General features: G+C 34.5%; 1 protein-coding gene across 1 annotated transcript in view; it reads right to left on the reverse strand.

The window, feature by feature from the left end:
• The window catches only part of GPR158 (G protein-coupled receptor 158), a 734,480-nt gene extending 718,372 nt beyond the window's left edge, over positions 1–16,108 (reverse strand). Inside the window, exon 1 of the mRNA XM_053713931.1 lies at positions 15,062–16,108. Within this exon, the coding sequence (XP_053569906.1) occupies positions 15,062–15,936 (875 nt within the window). The 5' untranslated portion in view covers positions 15,937–16,108. The remainder of the gene's footprint in view (positions 1–15,061) is intronic.
• Positions 16,109–27,492: the final 11,384 nt, after the last annotated feature.

The following is a 27,492-nucleotide window of genomic DNA, read 5'->3' on the forward strand; positions in this document are numbered from 1 at the left end:
CATGTTTGAGTTTGGTCTATACCAGTGCCGTGTGTGTCAGTGTGTACAGCAGTGGGTGTATACATGAGGCAGTGAGTGGGCATGTTTGAGTTTGGTCTATGCCCGTGCCGTGTGTGTCAGTGTGTACAGCAGTGGGTGTATACATGAGGCAGTGAGTGGGCATGTTTGAGTTTGGTCTATGCCCGTGCCGTATGTGTCAGTGTGTACAGCAGTGGGTGTATACATGAGGCAGTGAGTGGGCATGTTTGAGTTTGGTCTATGCCCGTGCCGTGTGTGTCGGGCTGTCCCTTTGCCTGATCATTTCAGTCCAGCACAGGAGCTACTCTCTCTGACACTGATATCAGCTGGTGAAGCGTTTCCTGCCAGGTAGAGGAAGCTCCACAAACATTTTGTTCAGTTCATACCGTGTAAGATTTTTTTTGTCTTTTTTTTGTTCCATAAATGTTATATAAATATATAAATATAATTATTGATAATAAAAAACAAAATATTTGTGTTTCCAGTGGAAAAAAAAAAAAAAAGAAAGCACAGGGGTATTAACTAGTGTCAGCACACAGTAAATACATATAGAATTAGAATTAGAAACAGTTCCTGCACAAAGTTAGCTACATTATGTGTAATAACAATCTAACATGTATAAACATTTGCAGTGAGCAAAAATATATTATAAATGTAAAAAAAATATTTTTTTTTACAGTTAGTTATAAATTGAAGTCACTTTTCTCTTTGTGAAAGGGAGAAATGTTAACATTGCTAGAATAAGACTTTAAATCTGAATCAATCACAAAGATGAAAGAGACATTACGTTCAAAAGGTAGTATCTGCATTTTGTCTCTCCATTTGTTTGGAAACAAAATGCAAATTTAGTGAGTCCTTATCTGAACTGTCAATCCTTTTTTTCAAATGACGTGAAGTTAAAATACTTTCATCCTAATTTAAGAGGAAATTTATTTTTTTATTTAATTTTTCATTGGAAGCTTTTCTTTAATACCTTCAGTACTGAGCCATTTTACACCCTTGTGCTAAAGCTGCTTTTAGTTCTTTGACATTCATGACATTTCTACAATAATGTCAAAAGTTTTACTGTGAGGTACCCATACAAAACATACCTCCTATTTTTCAGCATACAAAAACATTTTAGAAGATACCTTTAGGGTCAGTGTTCTGTATAATTTTACGACCGTGTTACGTTTTCCTACCTACAGTAACATGTACGGCCACACCTACATGTAAATTGCGCAGACGCAGAGGAAATAGAGCGGTTTCATATACACCATTTTTGTTTCAAACTATTTAATAAAGTGTAATACTGTGTATTTTCTATAAATATTTCACATTCCAATGTTCTTTACATAGCGGAATATATTCTATGTATTTTTAAATGGATATTCCTATATATCTCTATACATCTATACCTATAGAAAATTATATATATATATATATATATATATATATATATATATATATATATATATATATATATATATATATATATATATATATTATATATATATATATATATATATATAAACTAATAGATATATATTTTTATCAAAAGACACCATATATATATATATATATATATATATATTTATGAATAAATAGAACATATTATTCTATGTGAAGAACTTTGGAATGTGAAATATTCATATTTTCATGTTGGGTTAGCGCACTTGAGAAAATGCAATTGGGTTTGCGTCTGAGTAGGGTGTTTTTTTTCCAATTTTCGCACTCCATTGACTTCTTTGGGGGAATACATTCACACAATTGCTTTTTGCCCACAATCAAAAATGTGTTACTTTCAACTTGTAATACGAGCACTACCAGACGTGCACAAAAAGCTTACTTTTAGCGGAGTTAGCATGCAAGTGGGAGGGAAAAATAGAGCTCCACACATAGAGGCCGATTTAACAATGGCCGAATGGCCCCTAATCGCCCTGTGTCCGTGCGAGCCTTCAGGCTAGCCAGAAACAGGAGTTAAGAAGCAGCGGTCTTAAAGGGCCACTAAACCCAAAATCTTTCTTTCATGATTCAGATAGAGAATAAAAATTTAAACAACATTACAATTTACTTCCATTATTTATTTTGCTTATTTTTTAAATATCCTTAGTTGAAGAAAAAGCAATGCACATGGTGAGCCAATCACACAATGCTTCTATGTGCAGCAACCAATCAGCAGCTAGTGAGCATATCTAGATATGCTTTTCATCAAAGAATATCAACAGAATAAAACAAATTAGATAATATAAGTAAATTAGAAAGATGTTTAAAATTGCATTCTCTTTCTAAATCATAAAAGAAAAAATGTGGGTGGCATGTCCCTTTAAGACCACTGCCTCTTAACTCATACAGCTCGTCTGAGGCTGCGGACATCAATCCATCTGATCATGTACGATCGGGGAAGCTGCAGGGGGCGGCATTGCACAAGCAGTTCACCAGAACTGCTTGTGCAATGTTAAATGCCAACAGCGTATGCTGTCGGCATTCAGCGATGTCTGATGGACATGATCCTCTACAGCGGATCATGTCTGCCAGATATTGATAAATCGGCCCCATAATCTAGACCTTAGTTTGCAGAAATAATAGAGGAAAATGCCACCTTATTGTTTTGATTGGTACATGGTAAATACAGCACAGGAGTAATTATTTCCTAAATATTTAAAAAACTATTTTTGTTTGTTTTTTAATAATGATAAGTTTATTGACTTTTGTAGATTCATAACTTATAATACATAGGATTAAATTGAGCTAATGTCAGATACAATTGCATTGTATAAACAATCAAACACTAAGATACCAGAGTAAACATAACAAATATAAGAATTACAGTAAAACTTTCATGGTTTTAAACAACGTTCCAGTTTACTTCTGTTATCAAATTTACTATAGTCAGTTGGTATCCTTTGTTGAAGAGTAAATCTAGGTAGGAGTGCTCACATCTTCAGCATTATATGTATAACATTGCTGCAAACATTGTCACAGAGTGCTATAAACACATGAAAGTATAATGTTGGCTTTACTTTCCCTTTAATTTATCAGACAATTACATGATCTACAAATGAAAAGGGATGTTTCTATTAGCCATGAAAAATATCAAATGCCACCATTTAGAACACTTACCACATATTCAGTATTATTTGGCTAATTTGCCATACAAGTAAAATAACCATGTTGCAATTATGTAACACTGAAAAAGTACATTAAATAAATGGATATAGGTGACTGTCATTCTAAGGACATAAAACATACTATAATAATAAACATGTATTGCACCTTTAGATATATCTGAAGGTGCAATACATGTTTATTAATATAGTATTTTTTATGTCCTTAGAGTAACATATTACCTATCAGTGTCCAAACAAGACCAAACTTAGATATGTAGGTATCATGGATAAAATAGCTAATATAAGACTAAGAGTAACAGTAAATAACACAATGTAGGTCATTTTGAACCGCAAATATGATAACTTATAAAGGTCAAAAGATATTCAGTATTATCAGATCTTGGCAACATATATAGTATACAAAGACACTGTAAACAACTTAGTGCTGTGAAATATGTTGGTGCTCTTCAAATAAATGGTAATACTAACATTAATAATAATAAACAAACATGAGAATTAAGAGGTACAGCATAGACTGGATATAGTTGGTTGACTAAGTTTATAAAACATAAGATAACTAAAGCAACTACCCATAGAACTTATTATTATAATAAAACACTTGCTTATCAAAACATTAGTGGCGTCACTAGGGGGCTGCGGGGGTGCAGGGGGTGCGGACCGCACCAGGGTGACACCCTCCAGGTGGGTGACACCAGCTGTTCTGAAAAATTTGTAGAAAAAACTGTCCGTGTTTTTTTTTTAAACAGACAACTGTTTATTCAATGGCTCCTGCAGTCAGGGCCGGCTAGCAACTGTTCTCAAGAGAGCACACATTCCATTTAAAAATATGCACAGAACAAAACTGCATCAGCGCTATTTATTTACAGTCAAAAAGTTAGGAGGACATTTTTTGCAGATGCACACTGACTGTGTGCCTCTTCTCAACCTAACAGGCTTAGCGAAAGCAAAACCACTCCCACAGCAGCTGCTGCATGCATTATAATAATAATATTATTGTTATTACTTTGTATCTTTTAACCCTTTCGTGACAGGGCAAAAATGCCTACATCGGAACAGTTGAAACCAAGCGATCGTGCACACGATCGCGAGATTTCAATTATTGGATCGCGTCTGGGGGGCGTCCCTACAACCCTAGGAACGCCCTCCAGACCGCAATCAAATCCTGAAAGCACAGAAGGCTTCAGGACAGCCGTTAGCTATGACGTTCTATTCCGTCATAACGGCTTTAAAGCCCAGTGTAATTATGATGGAATAGAACGACATAACAGCATTAAAAGGTTAAAAAAAAAACCATTTACAAATTATGTGACTCATGAATTACTCTGCCTTTCCCCTGCCCTCCATTCTCCCTCCCCCTCCCTCTGGGCTAGTCACATTCTGTATTGTCCCAACCACCGCAGGGAACATGATGAGAGAAGAAGGGGCGGGAGGAGAGAGGCAGATTTCAGGCAGAGAGCGGGAAGTGCAGTGCAGGAACAAGACTGTGGTGAGCTGAGTGTGAAGTTAACAAGATCAGTTTCTGGTACTTTTCAAATAATTATCTAATTTTTCACTAATATTATATATTTAAAGTCACAGATAAATGTAATGTGTGTTTTATAACTGATATTGAAGTGACTAACTAAGGCATGTTAGAACCTGTCAGAAAGTTCAGTTGCTGTTCAGGCTAACATAAGTGGTGAAATCAGGGCTGGGGGCTGGGCACTTAGGAGACAGCTGCTCCCCAATCAGTTGCTTTACATGTGACACTATAAGTGTTTATTTTGTTAGTAATCCTGTGTGTGACTTGTTTTGGGGTGGTATAACATTGGGGGTGGAGCATAGGACCGGGCTTCCCCCATCCTGGATGAACTGATTGAGAAAGTGCATTAGTAGCATCAAGACAGAAATGTTAATGCGGCTGCTGGTGAGAATCTAGAAGTAGCTGTAATATTGCATAGAATGAAATTAGGGCTTGGAGGAGTGGCTGAAGTGATCTACATAGGGGAAAGTCATGACAGAGAGGAGTAGCTAGGATTGTAGAGGTAAAATTAAGCACTGAAGGTTCAAGTTTATTTGGAACTGTTTCTTTTTTAGTAATAATCTGTCAGTTTTTGTAGGTTTGATGGAGAGCTGATCCTAAACTGTGACATAAATGTTTTGCTACATATTTTGTCAGCTTGTTTTCTTAACTCTTTGTTATTATATGATAAACTGGGGAAAGTTTTCTAACACTTGTATACTATGTCAATAAAGCTGTAAAGATACTGCTACTTATTCTAACAGTTTTTAGTATTTAAAGTGAAGGTAAATTTGATGAATGAAAGCCCGTTTTTTTAAAAATACTATTAAAAACAGGGACACTTTCATTCATCAAAGTTTAGAAGGCAGCCGTTTTGATTAAAAACTTAGCTTTGTTTTTTTCACAGTCAGAGCAGCTTCCCCCATATGGAGATCCTCTCTTCACACATCATCAATGACTAATCTAGCTTCCACTAATCACGGCATGGCCTCAGGCAATGACTACCCTGGGGGGAAAGCCATGATTGGAGGAAGCTTGATTAGTCATTGATGACGTGTGAAGAGAGAATCTCCGTGTGGGGGAAGCTACTCTGGCTGTGAAAAAAAACAAAGGTAAGTTTTCAATCAAAACAGCTGCTTTGTAAACTTTGATGAATGAAAGTGCCCCTGTTTTTAATAGTATTTTTAAAAAACGGGCTTTCATTCATCAAAGTTTACCTTCACTTTAACCCTCTGCATGACTCAGAAGACATGGTATTAATTGAATTAGATTTGTTAGACACAGGGATCATTTCATTTAGTTTAGAATAGTGTTTTTTGTTTACCTGCTTTAGGTCCAAATCTTCAATTGAGTGCAGTTACTTTACAAATAAAAGTTATTTTTATCTCATCCCTATAGCTGCTTCTCACTGTTTGCTATGTTATGCAGATCCACCAGTTATTATAGTTATAACAAAACAGCCAAGGATTTTATATGGTTAAAGAAATCTATATGTTCTATATTTATAGATAAGGCAGTTATCTATACCTTATTCCATGCCTCTGTTTATAGCTTGCAATGGTAAAACACTCCATCTCCCATATGTACCTCCAATAAGGACAACTGTGTAGGAACCTGAGCCATGACAGTTACAGAAAGAGGTTTCATGTTGTGTTAGATCGTGCCACGCATATCCTGTTCTTTTAGAATGCAGTGTTCCTACAAACATTTGTCCTTTAATGCTGCAGCAGATTCAAACAAAAAGAGAATCAAGGAATGGATTTATTAGTTTTTGGAATATTTACGAACTGGGAGGGTGACACCATGAGTTACCGCACCGGGTGACACCAAGCCTAGTGACGTCACTGCACTCACGCTCACATGCTAGCTCCAATAGAAGTAAGCATTTTGCATGCGTTGGGTAGCTCTCGTATTACAAGTTAAAAGTAAAATGTTTTTGCTCTCACACTAACCTGATGGCACAAATAGTCAAACTTAGAATATTACGACCGTATTAACGAATTCGCCAATTGAAGTCAATAGAGAAAAAAGTGGATAAAAAAACCCTAATATCCTACTTGCATGCAAACAAAATCACATATTCTCAAATATGCTAACCCAACAGTAAAATATGAATATTTCACATTCCAATGTTCTTCACTTAGCAGAATATGTTCTATTTTTTCATAAATACATATTTCTGATGGTATTTTGGTAAATATATATCTATACCTATAGATTTACCTATATATTTAGATGATTATCTATAGGTATAGATATATACAGATATATAGAAATATCTATAAATACATAGAACATATTCTGCTATGTGCAGAACATTGGAATGTGAACTATTCATAGTAAATACACAGTATAACACTTTACTAATTATAAATATTGCATAAATATGCTTTTTCATGTTTTTATCTACTTGAATGCAAAGGGTTCCAATGCACTTATATATGTCTATTTATTTATATATATATATATATATATATATATATATATATATATATATATATATATATATATATATATATATATGTGTATTTATGTGTTTATATGTGTGTATATATATATATATCTGTAAATACACATATAAATACATACATATGTACACACATATAGATGGATAGATAGATGATAGATAGATGATAGATAGATGATAGATAGAAGATAGATAGATAGATAGATAGATAGATGATAGATAGATAGATAGATAGATAGATAGATAGATAGATAGATAGATAGAGAGCGATACATACATATACATATTTAGACATCTATGTTAAAGCCCTTTGCCTGCTTTTTTAATTCTAACACCTGAGGCCTCATATATTTCAGCCCTTGTAACTTTTTTGTAATAATTTTAAAATATTTTTTATGTATTTTTGATGCGTTTTGTGAAACTTTTTTGTTTTGCAAAACAGTCAACCAGAGCTCTGAGGACACACTATCCCTACATGTTAAATTTAATTGCACTCAAGCGATAACGTTTACTTTTAACTTGTAATATGAGCGCTACATCAGACACACACAAAACATCCGTGATAAACCTGATATCACTCGCACGTAACTCATAATCTGGCCCATACTGTTTTGTAGATACTGAATAAAAGAAAATGTTGCTTTATTGGGACCAAAGTAAGCGAAGTATAGACATATATATTTTCAGTGAATTGATGCTAAGTAGCGTGTTTTTACATATGTCACAGGGACTAGACAAGTGGCTTATAATTAATATCCAATGAATAAAGTCCTCAATAGGCCACTAAGTACATGGATGTTAGGTAGTGGAACCAAAAACATACAACCCCATTAGGCGTGAGAGGTAGGTAAACTGCTTTAGGGGTCGCGGGATCTTAAAGGTATATGACACACAATGCTATAACCTCTGCAGGCACGACCACAGCAAACCACTAACCTCCATCGGCACCAGTCTCAGGGGCACATAGAAGTTCCATAATTTGCTCAGCTGACTTTTTAGATGGCTACTGTTGTAGAGTGTGGACTTTCATTGCTATTTTACATTTTGCATGAATAAATGCTACATTTTAATTCAATTTTGCTGAAGTGTCGCTTTTATTGAACTTTTACTGTCATACAGTTTTGTGTCAACCTTCACTGGATATGTATTTTTCACATTATATAGATTGATAAATGTTTCACGTGCATGTATATGTTAGCCATTTAAGGGCTAGATTACAAGTGGAGCTCTAACAGTTATGCACAAGCAATAAGGGGTTTGCTGCAGGTGTTTGCACGCATTGGGTTTTTCGCTCGTATTACAAGTTAAAAGTAAATGTGATTGTTTAAGCTCAATTGAAGTTAACGCAAGTTGGGTTAGCACAACCTCAGATCTCTGGTTAACTGTTTTATGTGAAACACACACAAAACACATCAAAGATATATTACAAAGTACACTTACACTCATAATAATACTCATAAAAATTATTTAAAAAAATATGGTACAAAAAGTCAGCAAGAATGGAAGCCATAACATACAAATATATTGCAGAAGTGTAGGTGCATCCAAATATACAATTGTAGCAAAACATAATGAGAGGAGGCTCCAAAACAAACTATAGGGCCTAATATACTTACAATTAAAATAAAAGTCTGTAAATACCATATAGTAGTGTATACCACTTTAGCAACATTCTCAGTGAATGCCCAATCTAGAAAAGAGGTATAGATGCAGGGCATACCAGTTTACACAAAACAGAAGTCAGAAATATCACAAAACTAGGCTGCTTGCTTTACTAGTTTTCACTGCTAACACCCTGAACCATGCATGCCCAGCTATCACAGAGCCACTAACATTCAACCATAAGTCATACAGCCAATAACAAATGACCAAATGTTGCCTGTGAAGCTTAACATACCCATCAGCAATACACATTGGAAGAGTCACTGAAGTGCATGCTATCACAGTGATAACATCAGCAATACTTTTCAGAAGAACTGATCAAAGTAAGGTCATTTTTGTCTCCTGTGCTTGCTTTGACTTGCAGTCTGTTTAAAAAAAACACCATTCCAAATACAAATAGGTATCAGCTCATGGTACTCAATGAGGAATTAAAGGCACTCCATGCTGCTATTACTGCTAGCAAAACCGCTCCCACCTTCAGATCTTGGAAAAACCAGACTGAATCCTGTTTTTCACTCTTTTGAGCCTTGACACACTCTCAGGTCTTGCAAGTGTACCATCAGGTTGCAAGCCTTAAGTGAGCACTTAAGGTCTCAATGGTAGGTACCTAACACTAGTCACCAAACATAATAACTCATAGAGCACCCGTTCAAACTTAGAAAGGCAGGAGTTAAATAGCATATCCAAATTATCCATCTCGATAATTATTTTCTTGGTGGCTATATCTTTTTGAGTATGTATAGAACACAAAACAGTGGCCTTTCAGTTTCCCCCTATGGTCACTATGGTATGAGTGTAGAATAACAATAAAAATCAGTTTAAATTAAAGAATTGTAGGAAGTCAGATAGCAGTATTCCACTGTGCTGTGTTGCAATAAAAATTTGTAAACGCTTTGCTGGGAGGTTGGATTGGAAGCCAAAACCTTAGTGAGTATTTCATAATATTGAAAATGCCAATGATTGCATAAATGGACCCAGTCTGAACAGGGAAAAGCTACCAGCTCAGAACCTGCAAATTCCACTAGAGGATGATCTATAATAGTAAAGATACTTTGCAGTTTATCAAACAGTACTGAACAGCACTAAAAATTGATATTGAACATGGTCACCATGAAGAAGTTTCCCCCTTAAAAAAATGTAAGATCCCACATTCAGTATCGGTTCACCTTACCAAAGCAAAGAATAACTAAATAAATAAATAGGATAAATAGTTAAAAAAAAAAAGGTAAAAAAAATCAGAAGATAAAATGTATTATTTTTGTTTCTTATTGCCATCTTACAATCTTACCTGGTAATGTGACCCTCCATTTGAAAGAGCGTCTCTCCTCTTCCAAAAGAAGGGTTATTCACACTGTTGTAGTGTTTATTTTTGGGCACTATAGTCTCTTTTAAAAGCCTTGAGTACAATAAATTTCACCTAGGAGTCAGAATAATGCAATTTCACCGACACCAGCAGTTGTTTGAGTTTCCCCTCTTTCCCAATGGGATCTTATACTCTGTATTTTTGGGTATTTGGAGTTCTAAAAGTTCCCCCTTTATTGCACACTACATGAATGTGTAATTGAAGCAGATGATCTCTAGTACCATATTGATCTCCTAATAATTAGAAGGGATTATGACCCTCAAATAAAAGACTAGTATTCCCTCATTCAAATGAGCAGCCTCATAGTCCTCTAAGTAAAACTAAGAGGTAGTAGATAGGAGCTCTAATATAGCCCTTTCTGCAAAGTGATCACAATTTATATCTCTTTATAGAAAGCATTTTTTTTGTCAGTGTTAAAGTTTCTCCCACTTGCTAGTCAACTGTTGAATTCTTTAAAAGGATGCTGCATCAGAGGCCCCTTTGATTAACAGGAATTTGATAAATGTGCTGATAATCTCATTTATTTTACTTGGTATCTTCTCTCATCTCATATGTGAGACCCTACAGAAATGACTTTTTGGTTGTAAAACAAACAATGCCACCTCAAAAATGTAAGTATATTTATAACTTATGTTAGTTGGTTTAAAAGCTCATTTATGGGTTGTGTTTTAAAAACATCAGGAAAGTCCTACTGGGGATTGTATTACAGAAAACATCTTTCTAAACATTAATGGAATTAAACTACTGATACGTATTTCAGAATGGAATAGTGGCTTACACATTTATATATATATATATATATATATATATATATATATATATATATATATATATATATATATCACTGGGGTTAAAAAAAAGTCTCAATTCATATTTCCTATTAACTCAATAGCATAATTTTAATTTGCCTCCTTTTAAAAAATCATATTATTTAGCTAGCAAGTTATCTAGATAAATAGTAATATCTAAGAGGTATTTTGTCTCACTTCCTGTTGCAATCATCACACCACATAAATTTGATTAACAATCATAAATGGCATATGCATTTCAAATTTCAGTAGGGGTATTATAAGAAATGTTTAGGTATATATAAACTAAAAGACATTATAAATGTAATTTGAGTTAGTGCTACCTTGAATAGTGTTCTCTACCCAACATTATTTTGTTTATACTTTTACTCAACTATCTTCCTGTCTAAAATTTATTCCAAAATATATTACTAGATGTCAGGATTTATTCACAAGACAAAATATCAATACATTGCTGATGCAAATATAAATAACATTTAATGAAGTGGTAATTTTGTATGGAACACAGAAAGCGCAATTCACTCAGCTTGGAGATGGAAATAGAAGTTGGGTTTGCAAACGTATATCTCCCATTGATTTCAAATCCTGGACAATCTGGTGAAATTTAAGGTGCTTCCTTTGACATTAATGGGCTCTGTGTAATCTAGTTGAAATATTCTCAAACTGCTTGTAAAGTATTTTACAATGTATTTTACAATGAAAATGTTGAACCACGTATAAAGTACCAAAATGTTGAACCACGTATCTTGACGCTTACTCCGAGGTTATACAATGTGATAAGAGTGATGAAATTACCAAACCCAACAAATATAACTACTCAGACTCATGCATAATGAGCATTGAATGTACAACTTGACAAATCTTTGGACCTAGGAAGCGTTGTTTCTTAAATTTTTTACTTCTCGCACTGTCTTTTTTGGATATTTCAAGACAAATTTTTAAATAAATTCCTTGCCTGATTTCTAAGAAAAAAAATGTTAATCTGGCTCCAAAATATTCTGATTCCTCATAAATTTAATTGAGATTTGGGGACCTGGAGGGGGTCCAAGTGGGATCAAATTTCCCTTTTCTCTGAATTTTGCTCCTCTTGTCTTAATGCAAGCACCCACTTAAGTCAGTCTTTTGATGTGAATGAGCCATCATTTTTAAAATGATCTCTAAGCAACTCTGTCCTCCTCCACACAGTTTATTCATTTTATTTTTGTCCCCCAACCCTTCCCCTGGAAAAACAATCTGCAGAGGCAGATTTCAGTAGAATATAAAGGGTTATGATTGATATTTTTTCTATCTTATTAAAAAAACAAAATGGTTGTTATTTTTAAAATTATTTATACAGTTTATTACAAAAAAAGTCTTCAAACCTTTGCGGCTTAGCTCACAAACTTGCTAGCAGAATCTGTTTTTTTTTATTTAGTTTTTTTTTGGGGGGGGGTGTAACAATTACAAGTGACTTTAAATGGAGCGTAAAAAGTAATACAATACTAAAGCTAGATTTCTGTAGATTGTGATAAGTATTTTAAATACTACTAAAAGAAAATTAGACTTTTATAGTCGATTGATTTAAATTAAATAATTTCATTGGAACAGCTGAATTACTGAAGCATTTAAGCTGCTCTAGGGGAAGCATTTATTTTATCATGAGTGTTTTCCTTTCCTTGATGGCATTCAATAGTTACAAAGCACAAGAGGAAAAGGACGGTAGTGAAAGATGCATTGAATAAAGACTGCAGGGAACACTTTGATGATCTTAAAAAGCCTGTGCATTTACTGTATGCTGAACACACAATGACAGGGTCATTTATTTAACTCCCTTAACCACAAAATTGCTTGATGGTTTGTAAACAACAACATTGAACAAAAAAGAAGAAAGGAAAAAAAAAAAAAGAGAATTTTTTTTCATCATGAATGGATTTGGTGAAAGTTCTCTGACCTAGTTTTGTAGACAAGAAAGGTAGAAATATTCTTATTTTTTTAAATTTGGAATATTTTAGTAAATATGGTAATCTCTTAGCAATATATTTGATATTTTAGTGAATTGACAAAATATGTTGCAATTTTGATAAAACATTATTATTATTATAGCGCTCTAGAAGTCAAAAACAGTTAATAGATTGAATCATTTGGGCTAAAAAAATTTATATAATGTGCTTAATATTTTTCTTAACTTCTTCAGTTTTCAAAATTATTATATATATATATATATATATATATATATATATATATATATATATATATATATATATATATATATATATATATATACACTACACATCCTCAAAAAGCTCTATTTACTGTGAAACTAAGACAGACTGTTAATATGCCATTTTGACCCTTAATTTATTGTTTGGTGTTTTTACTGCTCAATAAAAAGAAGAGCTATTCTCTTCAAGTTTTCTATTATAGTAGTGTGGCAAAAACTCTCTTTTACTATATTTGAAACCTAAAGGTTTTCAGTGAGCCTCCCTGCAGCATATGTTACCATACACATCAACTGAAAACTTATATTCACTCTAGCAGAACACTGCTACTGATACATCTATTGCAATTAACAAGTCCTGTGTATCAAATCAGCAATGCATTTCTCTGAAGTATTTTATCTGAGCAACACTCAGTTTCCTACAGGCACTGGTTGCCAAGTGGATACAGCTTTAGTTACAAAAAGAGGATTAATTTTAAAAACCTGCTAAAATCTAAAATTATTAGCAATATACTTCTGTCTTCTTTTATTTAAGGGGTAAATGGAGTACAGTAATACCCCAATTTTAAACATAGGCAACATCTATAAAGAAATTAATAAATAGTTTAATGTAATCAATAGATCCCTTTATTCATTTTCAAATCTGTCTAAAAGATAAATGTTAACAACTATTAGAATTGTGGTCTGTTAATCTCAGATGTTTTCAAATGCATTTTTTTTGTCCATACCACTTCATACAGAAGGCTATTCCACATATCCAGCACTTTTTTTCTATAAAATAGAAATTCCCGGATTATTGACAGGTTGTAAATATAGTAATAAACATTCGTAAATGAAAGTTTTAATGTAAAAAAAATAAAAATAAAAATACAAGTATTGTAGAATGGCATGCCATCAAAACATCTATTATAAATTACCATTTCTCTGTTGTTAAATTAAATAATCCTGACCTGGCTGGCTGATCTTAAATCTAATATCCACAGACAGTGTAATTGAGGTCAATACTTTATGTGATATTTTATTTTTTTCTTTATTATTTTTAACAAATTTGTAAACATTGCAGAATAATAGCCTGATTTAGATGATTAAAATCTAAATACATTATGCCATTCAGTTCAAATATATTTTACCACGTGCTAAAGATAATAGTAATGTTATTACAGCACAAGAGGCAATGGGAGTTCCCTACATAGTAAGACTATAATGCAGATATCTTCCATGCTCTCCTTACACACTGGGTTACTGGTATGTCTTTTACTGTGAGCTATATTTAGCAAACTGTTGCTGGTGAGTATCTCCATCATTCCTTCATCTGGCATGCCTGCTTCAAGAGCAATGTAATGTGTTTCCCAAATGGTAAAAAAACATGGATGTTGTGCTAGCTTCAATTATATATCATTGTTACTAATAACAATCTTGCAACCACCAATAATTTACTGAGCTTGCTGTCCTAAATGGGTTATCTGTCTGAACAGTAGGCTATTTTTTTTTATTTGTACAACGTTTTGTACTTCCTCTAATTACAGTGTAATTTTGATTATGTAAATAAAGGAATCATGTGACTCCACTGCCATCTATTTGTAAATAAGTATTAAATTCTGGTTGTGCATGTGTTGTAAATATTTCCATGACGGCACAGCTCATATGAATATAATCATCAAAGCTTCTTATTTGTCTCAAGAGAAATACAACAACTTCCTGTAGTATTCCACTGAGCTTTTTTTAAGCAGAGAAGGATATTTTATACCTTTTTATAAATAAGAGTCAGCTACCATAACAAAAATAATTATCCTCTTCATCACCCTGCAAAGAGGTAATATACTTAAATATAAATACATTTCAGGTATAGATCAAGAGATATACATAAATAATAAATTGAACAATCCCTGTTCGTTTGTTCTTAATCCATTATATTTATAAAAATGTCTTCCTACCTGAATTCTCGCATAAGATTTTGTTTAAGACCATAAAATGCAGATGACAGAGTAATACTCCAGTATGGTTTATACTTCCCATGGTCACATTCTAGATAGGGCGAGGACCATTTAATATGCTTTCTGTCTGCTATAAAGCTGCTGCCTTTCTTTAAGTTGTCATCAAAAGTTTTAGCACCATTTGAAAATCTCTTATGGTGATGTGGCCTCCACTTGTGTTTGAATATGTTAAACCATTCATTTTCCTGTGTTGTGTTTGCCAAGTGATAGGATGATGATGATAAATCTTGCAGAATTATTTTGTTTTCATCTCTTGTGGCTTGGAGAAAAACCTGAGGGATATTAGACAAGACATCCACATTATAAGTAATAGCAGATCTCAGTATACTTGGTTCTCCTTCCAGTATACTTCTTATCAATGCATAATACCACTCCATATCTCTTTGCAAGTTGTGCTCTCTCGATTTATTGCTTTGCAACATCATGTTTAAAAAGTTAGTTGCATGAATTAGTAAATCCACTGAGGTTTGCAAAGAGGGATGCAAGGAAATGGGGGAGATCCCAGATAAACTGGTTAACTCATATCTCTTAGAGCAGTTAGCTTGCCTCAGTTCATTAGAATCTCCTCTGTAAAGGAAAGATGCCACATGCTTTGGTAAATCCTCTGCCAAATTTTGGGCCACCACAGTACTTTCTGTAGTCTTGATCCACAATGCTGAGTGGTCCATGTTTCGGGGGTTATTATAGATTGGGTGCTTGTCTTTGATTATCTTCAGTTCTTCTTGATGTGCTGTACGCCCTTCCAGGTCTCGGCTGGACGCTGCAAGCAAACAAAGATTGGCAAGCAGAGCTATGAGAAATACAGTAAAAGCCATTATCCTGATATGATCTGGATGCCTGAGATAACTTAATCAGTATTAACCATTAGGTCAAATTGTCTTGTCACTTGTATATTCACACAGCAGCCAATTTAAATGGAATCACCTGTGGTCATGAAAAAAAAAATATCCTGTTTTCCCCAGTAGGTTTACACAAGGAATTACGCAGACAGTCGCCTTGATCTGAACAGGTTACATCCCATGTTGTAAAGAAGCTATAGTTAGCCTGCTTACGTCTTTATCCCCATCTGCTTCAATCAGCTTCATTGAGACAGTGGTAAGATATCCGTGCAAACACATATGCAAAAAAGGATTTTCACCTAATATATTCAGATTCCTGATGTAGTATCAGATTCCATATCCCTAGCAGATCATGTATCCCTCTCTCATAAACCAGCATTCAGCTTCAAACCCCGCCCATGCCTCTATCACAGCTTCTCAGCCTTTTACTCACTTAAGGTGGATTAGCCCAGCATCTGGTCACTTAATGAACAGAATCTTATAAATATAAGGGATTTAATAAATAGAATCAAACAAGCAACCAGTAGACAAGGCATTCACTAACTTTGTATTTCTCGGATTACCACATATACTTCTCTGAGAACTATACAAATATTTAGAATGACAAATATAAATTATTGTATAGAAATGAAAAATGTAGTTACAACAAATAATAAACACATTCAAAGAATCTATAATGTAAATTGATAAGAGATCTCAGTTGTTATGAGTGCACTGCACCTCACATTAAAGGGACATTCAAATTTTTTTTTTATTTTGTTGCTTTTTAAAGGTGGCATTTTAAAACATCGCAGTTTTTTTTTTTTTTTTTTTTTTTTTTTTTAAATCATATCCCTGTACTTTTGTTTTTTAGATTTGGGCAGTGCTGTGTACAAACATGTGCTTCCTCATAGTTCCAAGGAAAATGTAAACATCTTTAGCTTAAACTTGTTTAGATAGTGTTCTAATGTGTTTTTATGTTGTTGTTTTTTTAATTTTTAAAACCTTGTAAATTAAACACAAATGTAACATTCCTACAGAATTACAATTTCTAACCTACATACAACTCACAATAAAAAAACATAATACCAAAGTGGATGAAGCAAGCTTTAAAACATTTTCAGTAGGAAAATATGCTGAAAAAATCCATTGGGTTCATAGAATTATTTATTGTGCATGTGGATATGTGTAAGTGTGATGTGTGTGAGGGTTTGAGGTCATTCCTGAAATAGTAACTGGAAAAAGGAGTGCGAGAAATGAATGTATGTGTTAGATGCCAGGCGGATGTAGCTAAAGATTTCTATGGTTATAAAAAAATCTAACATTCAGAGCTGGCAAGAACATATAGTAGTTGTGGCTTTAAAGGGAAACTTAACCCAATTTTTTTTTTTCATGATTCAGATAGAGCATGAAATTTTAATCAACTTTCTATTATCAATTTTTCGTTCTCTTTCTATCTTTATTTTAAAAGCAGGAATGTAAATCTTAGCAGCCAGCCCATTTTAGGTTCAGCACCATGGATAGCATTTGCTTATTGGAGGCTTACATTTACCCACCAATAAGCAAGCATAACCCTGGTTCTCAACCAAAAAATGGGCTGGCTCCTATGCATCACATTCCTGCTTTTTAAATAAAGATAGCAAGAGAACGAAGAAAAATTGAAAGTAGGAGTAAATTAGAAAGTTGCTTAAAATTGCATGCTCTATCTGAATCATGAAAGAAAAATTTGGGTTCAGTGTCCCTTTAAGTAAAAGCACCTTTGCAAATGCACCATTGGAAAAAAATTCTAATTATCTTTGAAATGCACTATTGTGCTTTCCAAATATAAACATTATGTTCCATTTAAACATTGTAATATTTAACACAAAAACAACTCGAATTTTAAACCATGATAACAAAGTAAACATTGTTCATAAATATATAAATATTTGCATTTTTTTTATCAGAACTACCAAAAGACCATGATTTCTCAAATTGCCAACAGGATACACTGTCTGCACATTCGCGGCTAGCAGGGGGTGTCAATCATCCTGATCGTATCATATCGGGATGATTGCTGTCCGCCGCCTCAGAGGTGGCAGACGAGTTAAGGAGCAGTGGTCTTAAGACCACGGCTTCTTAACTTCAGTTTCAAGGGAACCTGAAAGTACAGGGGTAGATTGCAGAATCCGCTGCTTAATAGATCTACCCCTTTACCTCCTAATTACACCAAGAAATCTGGCTAAAGTTGAAACCTGCAGTTTAAATAGGAAATCAATACAAATTCTGAAATAGAAATAAGGGAGTCTAGCAGTTTTTGAGTGAAGTACAAAAAAATTCAGTGTTTGTACGCCACAATAATATTTTTTTGTCACATCTGAATACAAACTACTTAGGGCTAGATTACAAGTGGTGCGCGATAAGCAATATCTTGTCTGCGTTAACTTGTGCAAGTATTACAAATACAAAAAGTAAATGCATTCATTCGAGCACAATCAAATTTAACACACGTAGAGTAAGCACAACTCTCGTAAAGGGTTAAGGCTAAAATAAAATTTGCACTAAGCACAACTTAAATATATAAAAAAAAACAGTTACACTTTATTAGTTTTGAATTATGAATTAGTTATCTTATAGAGCATTATATAAATATGAAATATAAAATATTTATTATTATAGTTACTGTAATATATATACATATATATATATATATATATATATATATATATATATATATATTGCAGTTAAAAATGATTATTAATATTTTTCAATATTTTATATTTAATATTTACTTTATGCTCCTTAAGGTAACTAATTCTTCATGTGCAATAACATGACACCACATTAGACCTACAGCACCCAACCTGAAGAGCATTAAGCATATTTTACATTACAATGTTCTATAGAAAATATTTTTAAATATATATTTCTATTGATATCTGATAATGTTAAGGTAAAATATATATCTATACCTACATATCTATATATATCTATATATATTCATATATATATATATATATATATATATATATATATACACACACACATACAGGAATATATATATATATATATATACATACACACATACAGGAATATATATATATATATATATACTCACACACACACACACATATACATACAGGAATATATATATATATATACACACATACATACAGGAATATATATAAATATATATATATATACACACACACACACATACATACAGGTATATATATATATATATATATACACACACACACATACATACAGGAATATATATATATATATATATACACACACACACACACATACATACAGGAATATATATATATATATATATATATATATATATATATATATACACACACACACACATACATACAGGAATATATATATATATATATATATATATATATATATACACACACATACATACAGGAATATATATATATATATATATATATATATATATATATATATATATATATATATGTGTATGTATATATATATATATATATATATATATATATATATATATATAAAATTAAAATAACCTTCCTGTATGTGAAGAACATTGGAATGTGAAATACTTGTGTTAGATTTTTTCTTCTTCTGCGCTCTCTATTGAAGTCTTTGGGGAGAATAAGTTAGCACAGTCATAAAATATGAGGTCTTTTAGTTAACTCATGTTGGGTTTCACTTGCCCACAAAAGTTTAATTTCAACTTGTAATAAGCGTGCAAAATCTTTAATTCTATTGGTGTTATCGCTCACACCTAAGCACTTAATAGTACGCCACTTGTAATTTGGCCCTAAATGTGTTTACTTCTCTTTATAAAACAGATCCATAACACTTTCAGGAGTTCCAGAGAAATGTAATTGTACACATTACAATAAAAAAGTATATAGTTTCATTCCTCTAAATCTCTGACATAGCTATTGCCCAAACCCCAGGTTTTGTCCCACTCGCACTAAGATCAGAATACCATTATATATTTTAGTGCTGTTCAAATTTTTTAAATCTGTGAGCAGGATACATTGAAAATCAATAAACTGAAGTAGCACATTAATCAATTTTCTATCCCCCAGCACAGCGCATCATGCAATAAATCAATTTAACTAATAACAAAATTTTGTCTTTACAAGCAGTCAAACTTTTAATTAAAAAAAGAACATTTGTAATATGTCCTGAGGGCTGCAAAAAAACATCCTTGGGAGGCACATGAAGCGTGTAACCCACAAGTTAGACAGCCCTGACGTATAGCTTGTCTGGAAGGGAGCATATACTCTGACACTTAGAAATATTATTAACGCCTCATGCATTTTTTTTATATAAAGGATATCAAACTAGAACAATCACAAAAATAGAAAATAAATACATACTGTAAATATTCATATCAACAAACAAATGAATATATAAATACAAATATATACTTTTAGAATACCACAGACATCCAATGTAATTTATAGAATAATCACTTTGTAATGTCACTGGAATAGCGTTTTTAATGAGCTCAAATATCAGTCACTGACGCTGATTCCATTTGAAATATATATTATTGGCCTTTCCAAGATGGCCACTGTTAGCGGTACAATATGCACACTCATCATGATAACATACCTATCAATATTTCTTGGAGAAATATGGGTGTCCCATGAGCAGAGCATATACGGAGACTATCTTGGTAGGGTCATTATCCTATTTGTTCAGAGAATTCATGCAAAGTGTTATGATGTAACAGCAACGTAAAACAGGCAAGCACCAATAGCTTCCACAAAATACAGTGTAAAATCATTTTGTGTGTTCCTGGTGAAAATTGAGTTACATTACTGTTATTTCTGTATTACTAGCTCAGAAGGGGCTAAATGACTGTTCCATGTATATGTATATTATCAAAATAGGTTAAATCACTGGTTTATTTGTGGGTTTGTTTGTTTGTTTTGTGTGTGTGTTACTGGCACAAACTGAGGTAAATATCTGCTATATATGTTTCACTAAATCACTAATCTTCTTGTTACAGGTTCAAGAGAAGTTAAATACATGTTCTGTGTAGTGTATTTTTATTGAACAAAAAATTGTTTAGAAAATGGTCCTTTACCTTTATTTTGTAATTTGAAATAACTGATGTTGCCTGTTGAAACCACCAACTATACTGAAAATTTCAGTACTGTAGAAGCGCCTATAAAAAGCTATGTTAACAAGAAAGTGCAGAAATATTCACACTAAAATGTTAATTTTTAATTATTCTCTCTAAGGGCCCAAATGTATAAAGATATCTGGACTTGTACAATTCTATAAGAAACCTGATCAGTACTATGATGTCCCTGTCATAATTCTATAAAAGCCATTTTACCTTGAGAACAGTGTGTCTCGCAAAAGGGTGTTGCCAGCTTTTCAGTATGTGAAGGGGATGAATACATTACCAAATCATAATTTAAAAATCATATAAAAGGAATAAATTAGATATTGAAATAAAAATAAAACATTGAGGGCTAGCTTACGAGTGGAACGCCAACAGTTACGTACAAGCAAAAAGGGGTTTATTGCAGGTGTTTGCGTGCATCAAATTTTTACATGTATTACAAGTTGAAAGTAAACACGATAGCTTGAGCGCAAATGAAGGTAACGTTGGCTTATCGCAACCTCAGAGCTCTGTTTAACTGTTTCGCAAAGCAAAAAAGTGGCACAATACACATAAAATAATTACACAGTACAGTTAAATAATAACACCACCTAATAAAAATTATTTAAAAAAAAAAATGCACAATAAAGTTATAAGGGCTCAAAGATATGAGGTCTCAGGTGTTAGAAATTAAGGCAGGCAAAGGGCTTTAACATAGACATTCATACATATGTCTTAATATGTATATATATATATGTTTATATGTGTGTACGGACGTATTTGTGTATTTATATGTGTATATATGTATTTACAGAAAAATATACATATATAAATACAAATGAATACATACAGTATATACAGTATATATAAGTGCATTGGAGCACTTTGCAGTAAAGTAGATGAAAACATGAAAAAACATATTTATGCAATATTCATATTTAATAATGGTTTTAACTATGTATGTACTGTACATATTTCACATTCCAAGGTTCTGCACATAGCCGAATATTTAATATGTAAGTATGTATTTATGAATACATTGAACATATTCTTCTATGTGAAGAACACTGGAATGTGAAATATTCATATTTTCATTTCGGATTAGCGCACTTGAGAATAAGCAATCTTGTTTGCACACAAGTAGGAATTTTTTTGCTCCTTTGACTTCTGTGGGGGAATTGGTTCTCGTGTGCACTAAATTGTACGTTCGGCTTTTTGTGCTCATAGGGTTAGCGTGTGAGCAAAAACAGTTTACTTTTCAACTTGTAATGCAAGCACAATCTGACGCGTGCAAAAAACTTACTTCTAGCGCAGTTAACGCTCGAGCGGGAGCATTAAATAATGCTCTACTTGTAATCTTGCCCTTAAATAACTATAAATTGTAGTGTATTTTCTATAGCTAAGGCTACGGCTTACTGCTGAAACACATCAGTTTAGTAACATGACGCTAGGACATAGTCACTATCGGCTAGATTTAGAGTTTTGTCGGTAACGACCCGCGTAGCTAACGCTGACTTTTTTCTGGCCGCACCTTTAAAATAACTCTGGTATTGAGAGTCCACAGAATGGCTGCGTTAGGCTCCAAAATAGGAGCGTAGAGCATATTTAACGCCACTGCAACTCTTGATACCATGGAAGCGGCCAGCTTCAAAAACGTGCTCGTGCACGATTCCCCCATAGGAAACAATGGGGCTGTTTGAGCTGAAAAAAACCCTAACACCTTCAAAAAAGCAGCGTTCAGCTCCTAACGCAGCCCCATTGTTTGCTATGGGGAAACACTTCCTACGTCTGCACCTAACATCCTAACATGAACCCCGAGTCTAAACACCCCTAACCTTACACTTATTAACCCCTATTCTGCCGCCCCCGCTATCGCTGACCCCTGCATATTATTATTAACCCCAAATTTGCAGCTCCGTACACCGCTGCCACCTACATTATAGCTATGTACCCCTAATCTGCTGCGCCTAACACCGCCGACCCCTATATTATATTTATTAACCCCTAATCTGCCCCCCTCAACGTCGCCTCCACCTGCCTACACTTATTAACCCCTAATCTGCCGACCAGACCGCACCGCTATTATAATAAAGTTATTAACCCCTAATCCGCCTCACTAACCCTATAATAAATAGTATTAACCCCTAATCTGCCCTCCCTAACATCGCCGACACCTAACTTCAAACATTAACCCCTAATCTGCCGACTGTAGCTCACCGCTATTCTAATAAATGTATTAACCCCTAAAGCTAAGTCTAACCCTAACACTAAAACCCCCCTAAATTAAATATAATTTTAATCTAACGAAATTAATTAACTCTTATTAAATAAATTATTCCTATTTAAAGCTAAATACTTACCTGTAAAATAAATCCGAATATAGCTACAATATAAATTATAATTATATTATAGATATTTTAGGATTTATATTTATTTTACAGGTAACTTTGTATTTATTTTAACCAGGTACAATAGCTATTAAATAGTTAAGAACTATTTAATAGCTAAAATAGTTAAAATAATTACAAATTTACCTGTAAAATAAATCCTAACCTAAGTTACAATTAAACCTAACACTACACTATCAATAAATAAATTAAATAAAATACCTACAATTACCTACAATTAAACCTAACACTACACTATCAATAAATGAATTAAATACAATATCTACAAATAAATACAATTAAATAAACTAACTAAAGTACAAAAAATAAAAAAATATCTACAAACATTAGAAAAATATTACAATTTTAAACTAATTACACCTACTCTAAGCCCCCTAATAAATTAACAAAGCCCCCCAAAATAAAAAAAATGCCCTACCCTATTCTAAATTACAAAAGTTCAAAGCTCTTTTACCTTACCAGCCCTGAACAGGGCCCTTTGCGGGGCATGCCCCAAGAAATTCAGCTCTTTTGCCTGTAAAAAAAACACATACAATACCCCCCCCAACATTACAACCCACCACCCACATACCCCTAATCTAACCCAAACCCCCCTTAAATAAACCTAACACTAAGCCCCTGAAGATCTTCCTACCTTATCTTCACCTCACCAGGTATCACCGATCCGTCCTGGCTCCAAAATCTTCATCCAAGCCCAAGCGGGGGCTAGACATCCATCATCCGACGGCTGAAGAAGTCCAGAAGAGGGTCCAAAGGTCTACATCCTATCCGGGAAGAAGAGTAGATCCGGACCGGCAACCATCATCTTCCAAGCGGCATCTTCTATCTTCATCCGATGAGGACCGGCTCCATCTTGAAGACCTCCATCGTGGATCCATCCTTCTTCTCCGACGACTAGACGACGAATGACGGTTCCTTTAAATGACGTCATCCAAGATTGCGTCCCTCGAATTCCGATTGGCTGATAGGATTCTATCAGCCAATCGGAATTAAGGTAGGAATATTCTGATTGGCTGATGGAATCAGCCAATCAGAATCAAGTTCAATCCGATTGGCTGATCCGATCAGCCAATCAGATTGAGTTGATCGGAACAGCCAATAGAATGCGAGCTCAATCTGATTGGCTGATTGAATCAGCCAATCGGATTGAACTTGATTCTGATTGGCTGATTCCATCAGCCAATCAGAATATTCCTACCTTAATTCCGATTGGCTGATAGAATCCTTGGAAGATGATGGTTGCCGGTCCGGATCTACTCTTCTTCCCGGATAGGATGAAGACTTTGGACCCTCTTCTGGACTTCTTCAGCCGTCGGATGATGGATGTCTAGCCCCCGCTTGGGCTTAGATGAATATTTTGGAGCCAGGACCGATCGGTGATACCCGGTGAGGTGAAGATAAGGTAGGAAGATCTTCAGGGGCTTAGTGTTAGGTTTATTTAAGGGGGGTTTGGGTTAGATTAGGGGTATGTGGTTGGTGGGTTGTAATGTTGGGGGGGGGTAGTGTATGTTTTTTTTTACAGGCAAAAGAGCTGAATTCTTTGGGGCATGCCCCGCAAAGGGCCCTGTTCAGTGCTGGTAAGGTAAAAGAGCTTTGAACTTTTGTAATTTAGAATAGGGTAGGGCATTTTTTTTATTTTGGGGGGCTTTGTTATTTTATTAGGGGGCTTAGAGTAGGTGTAATTAGTTTAAAATTGTTGTAATATTTTTCTTATGTTTGTAAATATTTTTTTATTTTTTGTAACTTAGTTCTTTTTTATTTTTTGTACTTTAGTTAGTTTATTTCATTGTAGTTATTTATAGGTATTGTATTTAATTCATTTATTGATAGTGTAGTGTTAGGTTTAATTGTAACTTAGGTTAGGATTTATTTTAAAGGTAATTTTGAAATTATTTTAACTATTTTAGCTATTAAATAATTCTTAACTATTTAATAGCTATTGTACCTGGTTAAAATAAATACAAAGTTACCTGTAAAATAAATATTAATCCTAAAATAGCTATAATATAATTATGATTTATATTGTAGCTATATTAGGGTTTATTTTACAGGTAAGTATTTAGTTTTAAATAGGAATAATTTATTTAATAAGAGTTAATTAATTTCGTTAGATTTAAATTATATTTAATTTAGGGGGGTGTTAGTGTTAGGGTTAGACTTAGCTTTAGGGATTAATACATTTATTAGAATAGTGGCGAGATTCGGTCGGCAGATTAGGGGTTAATAATTTAAGTTAGGTGTCGGCGATGTTAGGGAGGGCAGATTAGGGGTTAATAAATATAATATAGGGGTCGGCGGTGTTAGGGGCAGCAGATTAGGGGTACATAGCTATAATGTAGGTGGCGGCTCTTTGCGGTCGGCAGATTAGGGGTTGATTATTGTAGGTAGGTGGCGGCGACGTTGTGGGGGGCAGGTTAGGGGTTAATAAATATAATATAGGGGTCGGCGATGTTAGGGCAGCAGATTAGGGGTACATAGCTATAATGTAGCTGGCGGCGGTGTGCGGACGGCAGATTAGGGGTTAATAAGTGTAGGTAGCTGGCGGCGACGTTGTGGGGGGCAGATTAGGGGTTAATAAATATAATATAGGGGTCGGCGGTGTTAGGGGCAGCAGATTAGGGGTACATAAGGATAACGTAGGTGGCGGTCGGCAGATTAGAGGTTAAAAAAATTTAATCGAGTGTTGGCGATGTGGGGGGGCCTCGGTTTAGGGGTACATAGGCAGTTTATGGGTGTTAGTGTACTTTAGGTTACAGTAGTTAAGAGCTTTATGAACCGGCGTTAGCCCAGAAAGCTCTTAAGTACTGACTTTTTTCTGCGGCTGGAGTTTTGTCGTTAGATTTCTAACGCTCACTTCAGCCACGACTCTAAATACCGGAGTTAGGAAGATCCCATTGAAAAGATAGGATACGCAATTGACGTAAGGGGATCTGCGGTATGGAAAAGTCGCGGCTGAAAAGTGAGCGTTAGACCCTTTTTTGACTGACTCCAAATACCGGCGGTAGCCTAAAACCAGCATTAGGAGCCTCTAACGCTGGTTTTCACGGCTACCGCCAAACTCCAAATCTAGGCCTAAGATTGCATATGATTTTTATATATCTAAATAAATGTTATGTTTTATATTTTGTGATACTCCCCAGTAATCTTCTATTTATGTATTATAATTAACCCCACTTATTAACCCCTTAATGACTGAGGACGTATGCCATACGTCCTCAGAAAAAATACAGTTAACGCCTGAGGACTTATGGCGTACGTCCTCGATTTGGAAAGCAGCTGGAAGTGATCCTGATCGCTTCCAGCTGCTTTCCGGTTATTGCAGGATGCCTCAATATTGAGGCATCCTGCAATAACAATTTGTACCCCTCCGGTGCAGAGAGAGCCACTCTGTGGCCCTCTCTACACCGGACATCGATGGCCGCATTCGTTGGTGGGGGGAGCTGCAGTGGGAGGCGGGTGGGCGGCCATCGATGGTTTCTGAGACACAGAGGGGGGCGGGATCGAGGGCGGGACAGTCAGGGGCGCGCACAGACACACGCGCACGTGCACGGGGGCGGCGGGCGGGCGCGTGCACGGGGAGGGAGCGGGTGGGAACCGCTTACACTACAGAAATGATCCTGTATAAGTGGGAGGAAGGGGGTAATAAATGCCCCAAAAAAGTAATCTAAGGGATCTGGGAGGGGGTGGAGTGGGGGTTGGTTGTGGGGAAGCTACACTACAGAAAAAAAGAAAAAAGAAAAGAAAAAAGAAAAAAATATTGTAAACTGGGTACTGGCAGACAGCTGCCAGTACCCAAGATGGCTGCCAAGAAGGTTAGAGAGCTGTTGGGGGGCAGGGAGGTTGGGGGCTAAGGGGGGGATCCTACACAGCAGCATATGTAAATATGCACAGGGAAAAAAAAGAAAGAAAAAAAGGAAAAAAAAGAAAGAAAAAAAGGAAAAAAAAGAAAGAAAAAAAGGATGCCTTTTATTTTAGTACTGGCAGACTTTCTGCCAGTACTTAAGATGGCGGGGACAATTGTGGGGTGGGGAGGTAAGAGAGCTG

This window comes from Bombina bombina, chromosome 5, assembly GCF_027579735.1.
Source record: "Bombina bombina isolate aBomBom1 chromosome 5, aBomBom1.pri, whole genome shotgun sequence".
Classification (NCBI taxonomy): Eukaryota; Metazoa; Chordata; class Amphibia; order Anura; family Bombinatoridae; genus Bombina; species Bombina bombina.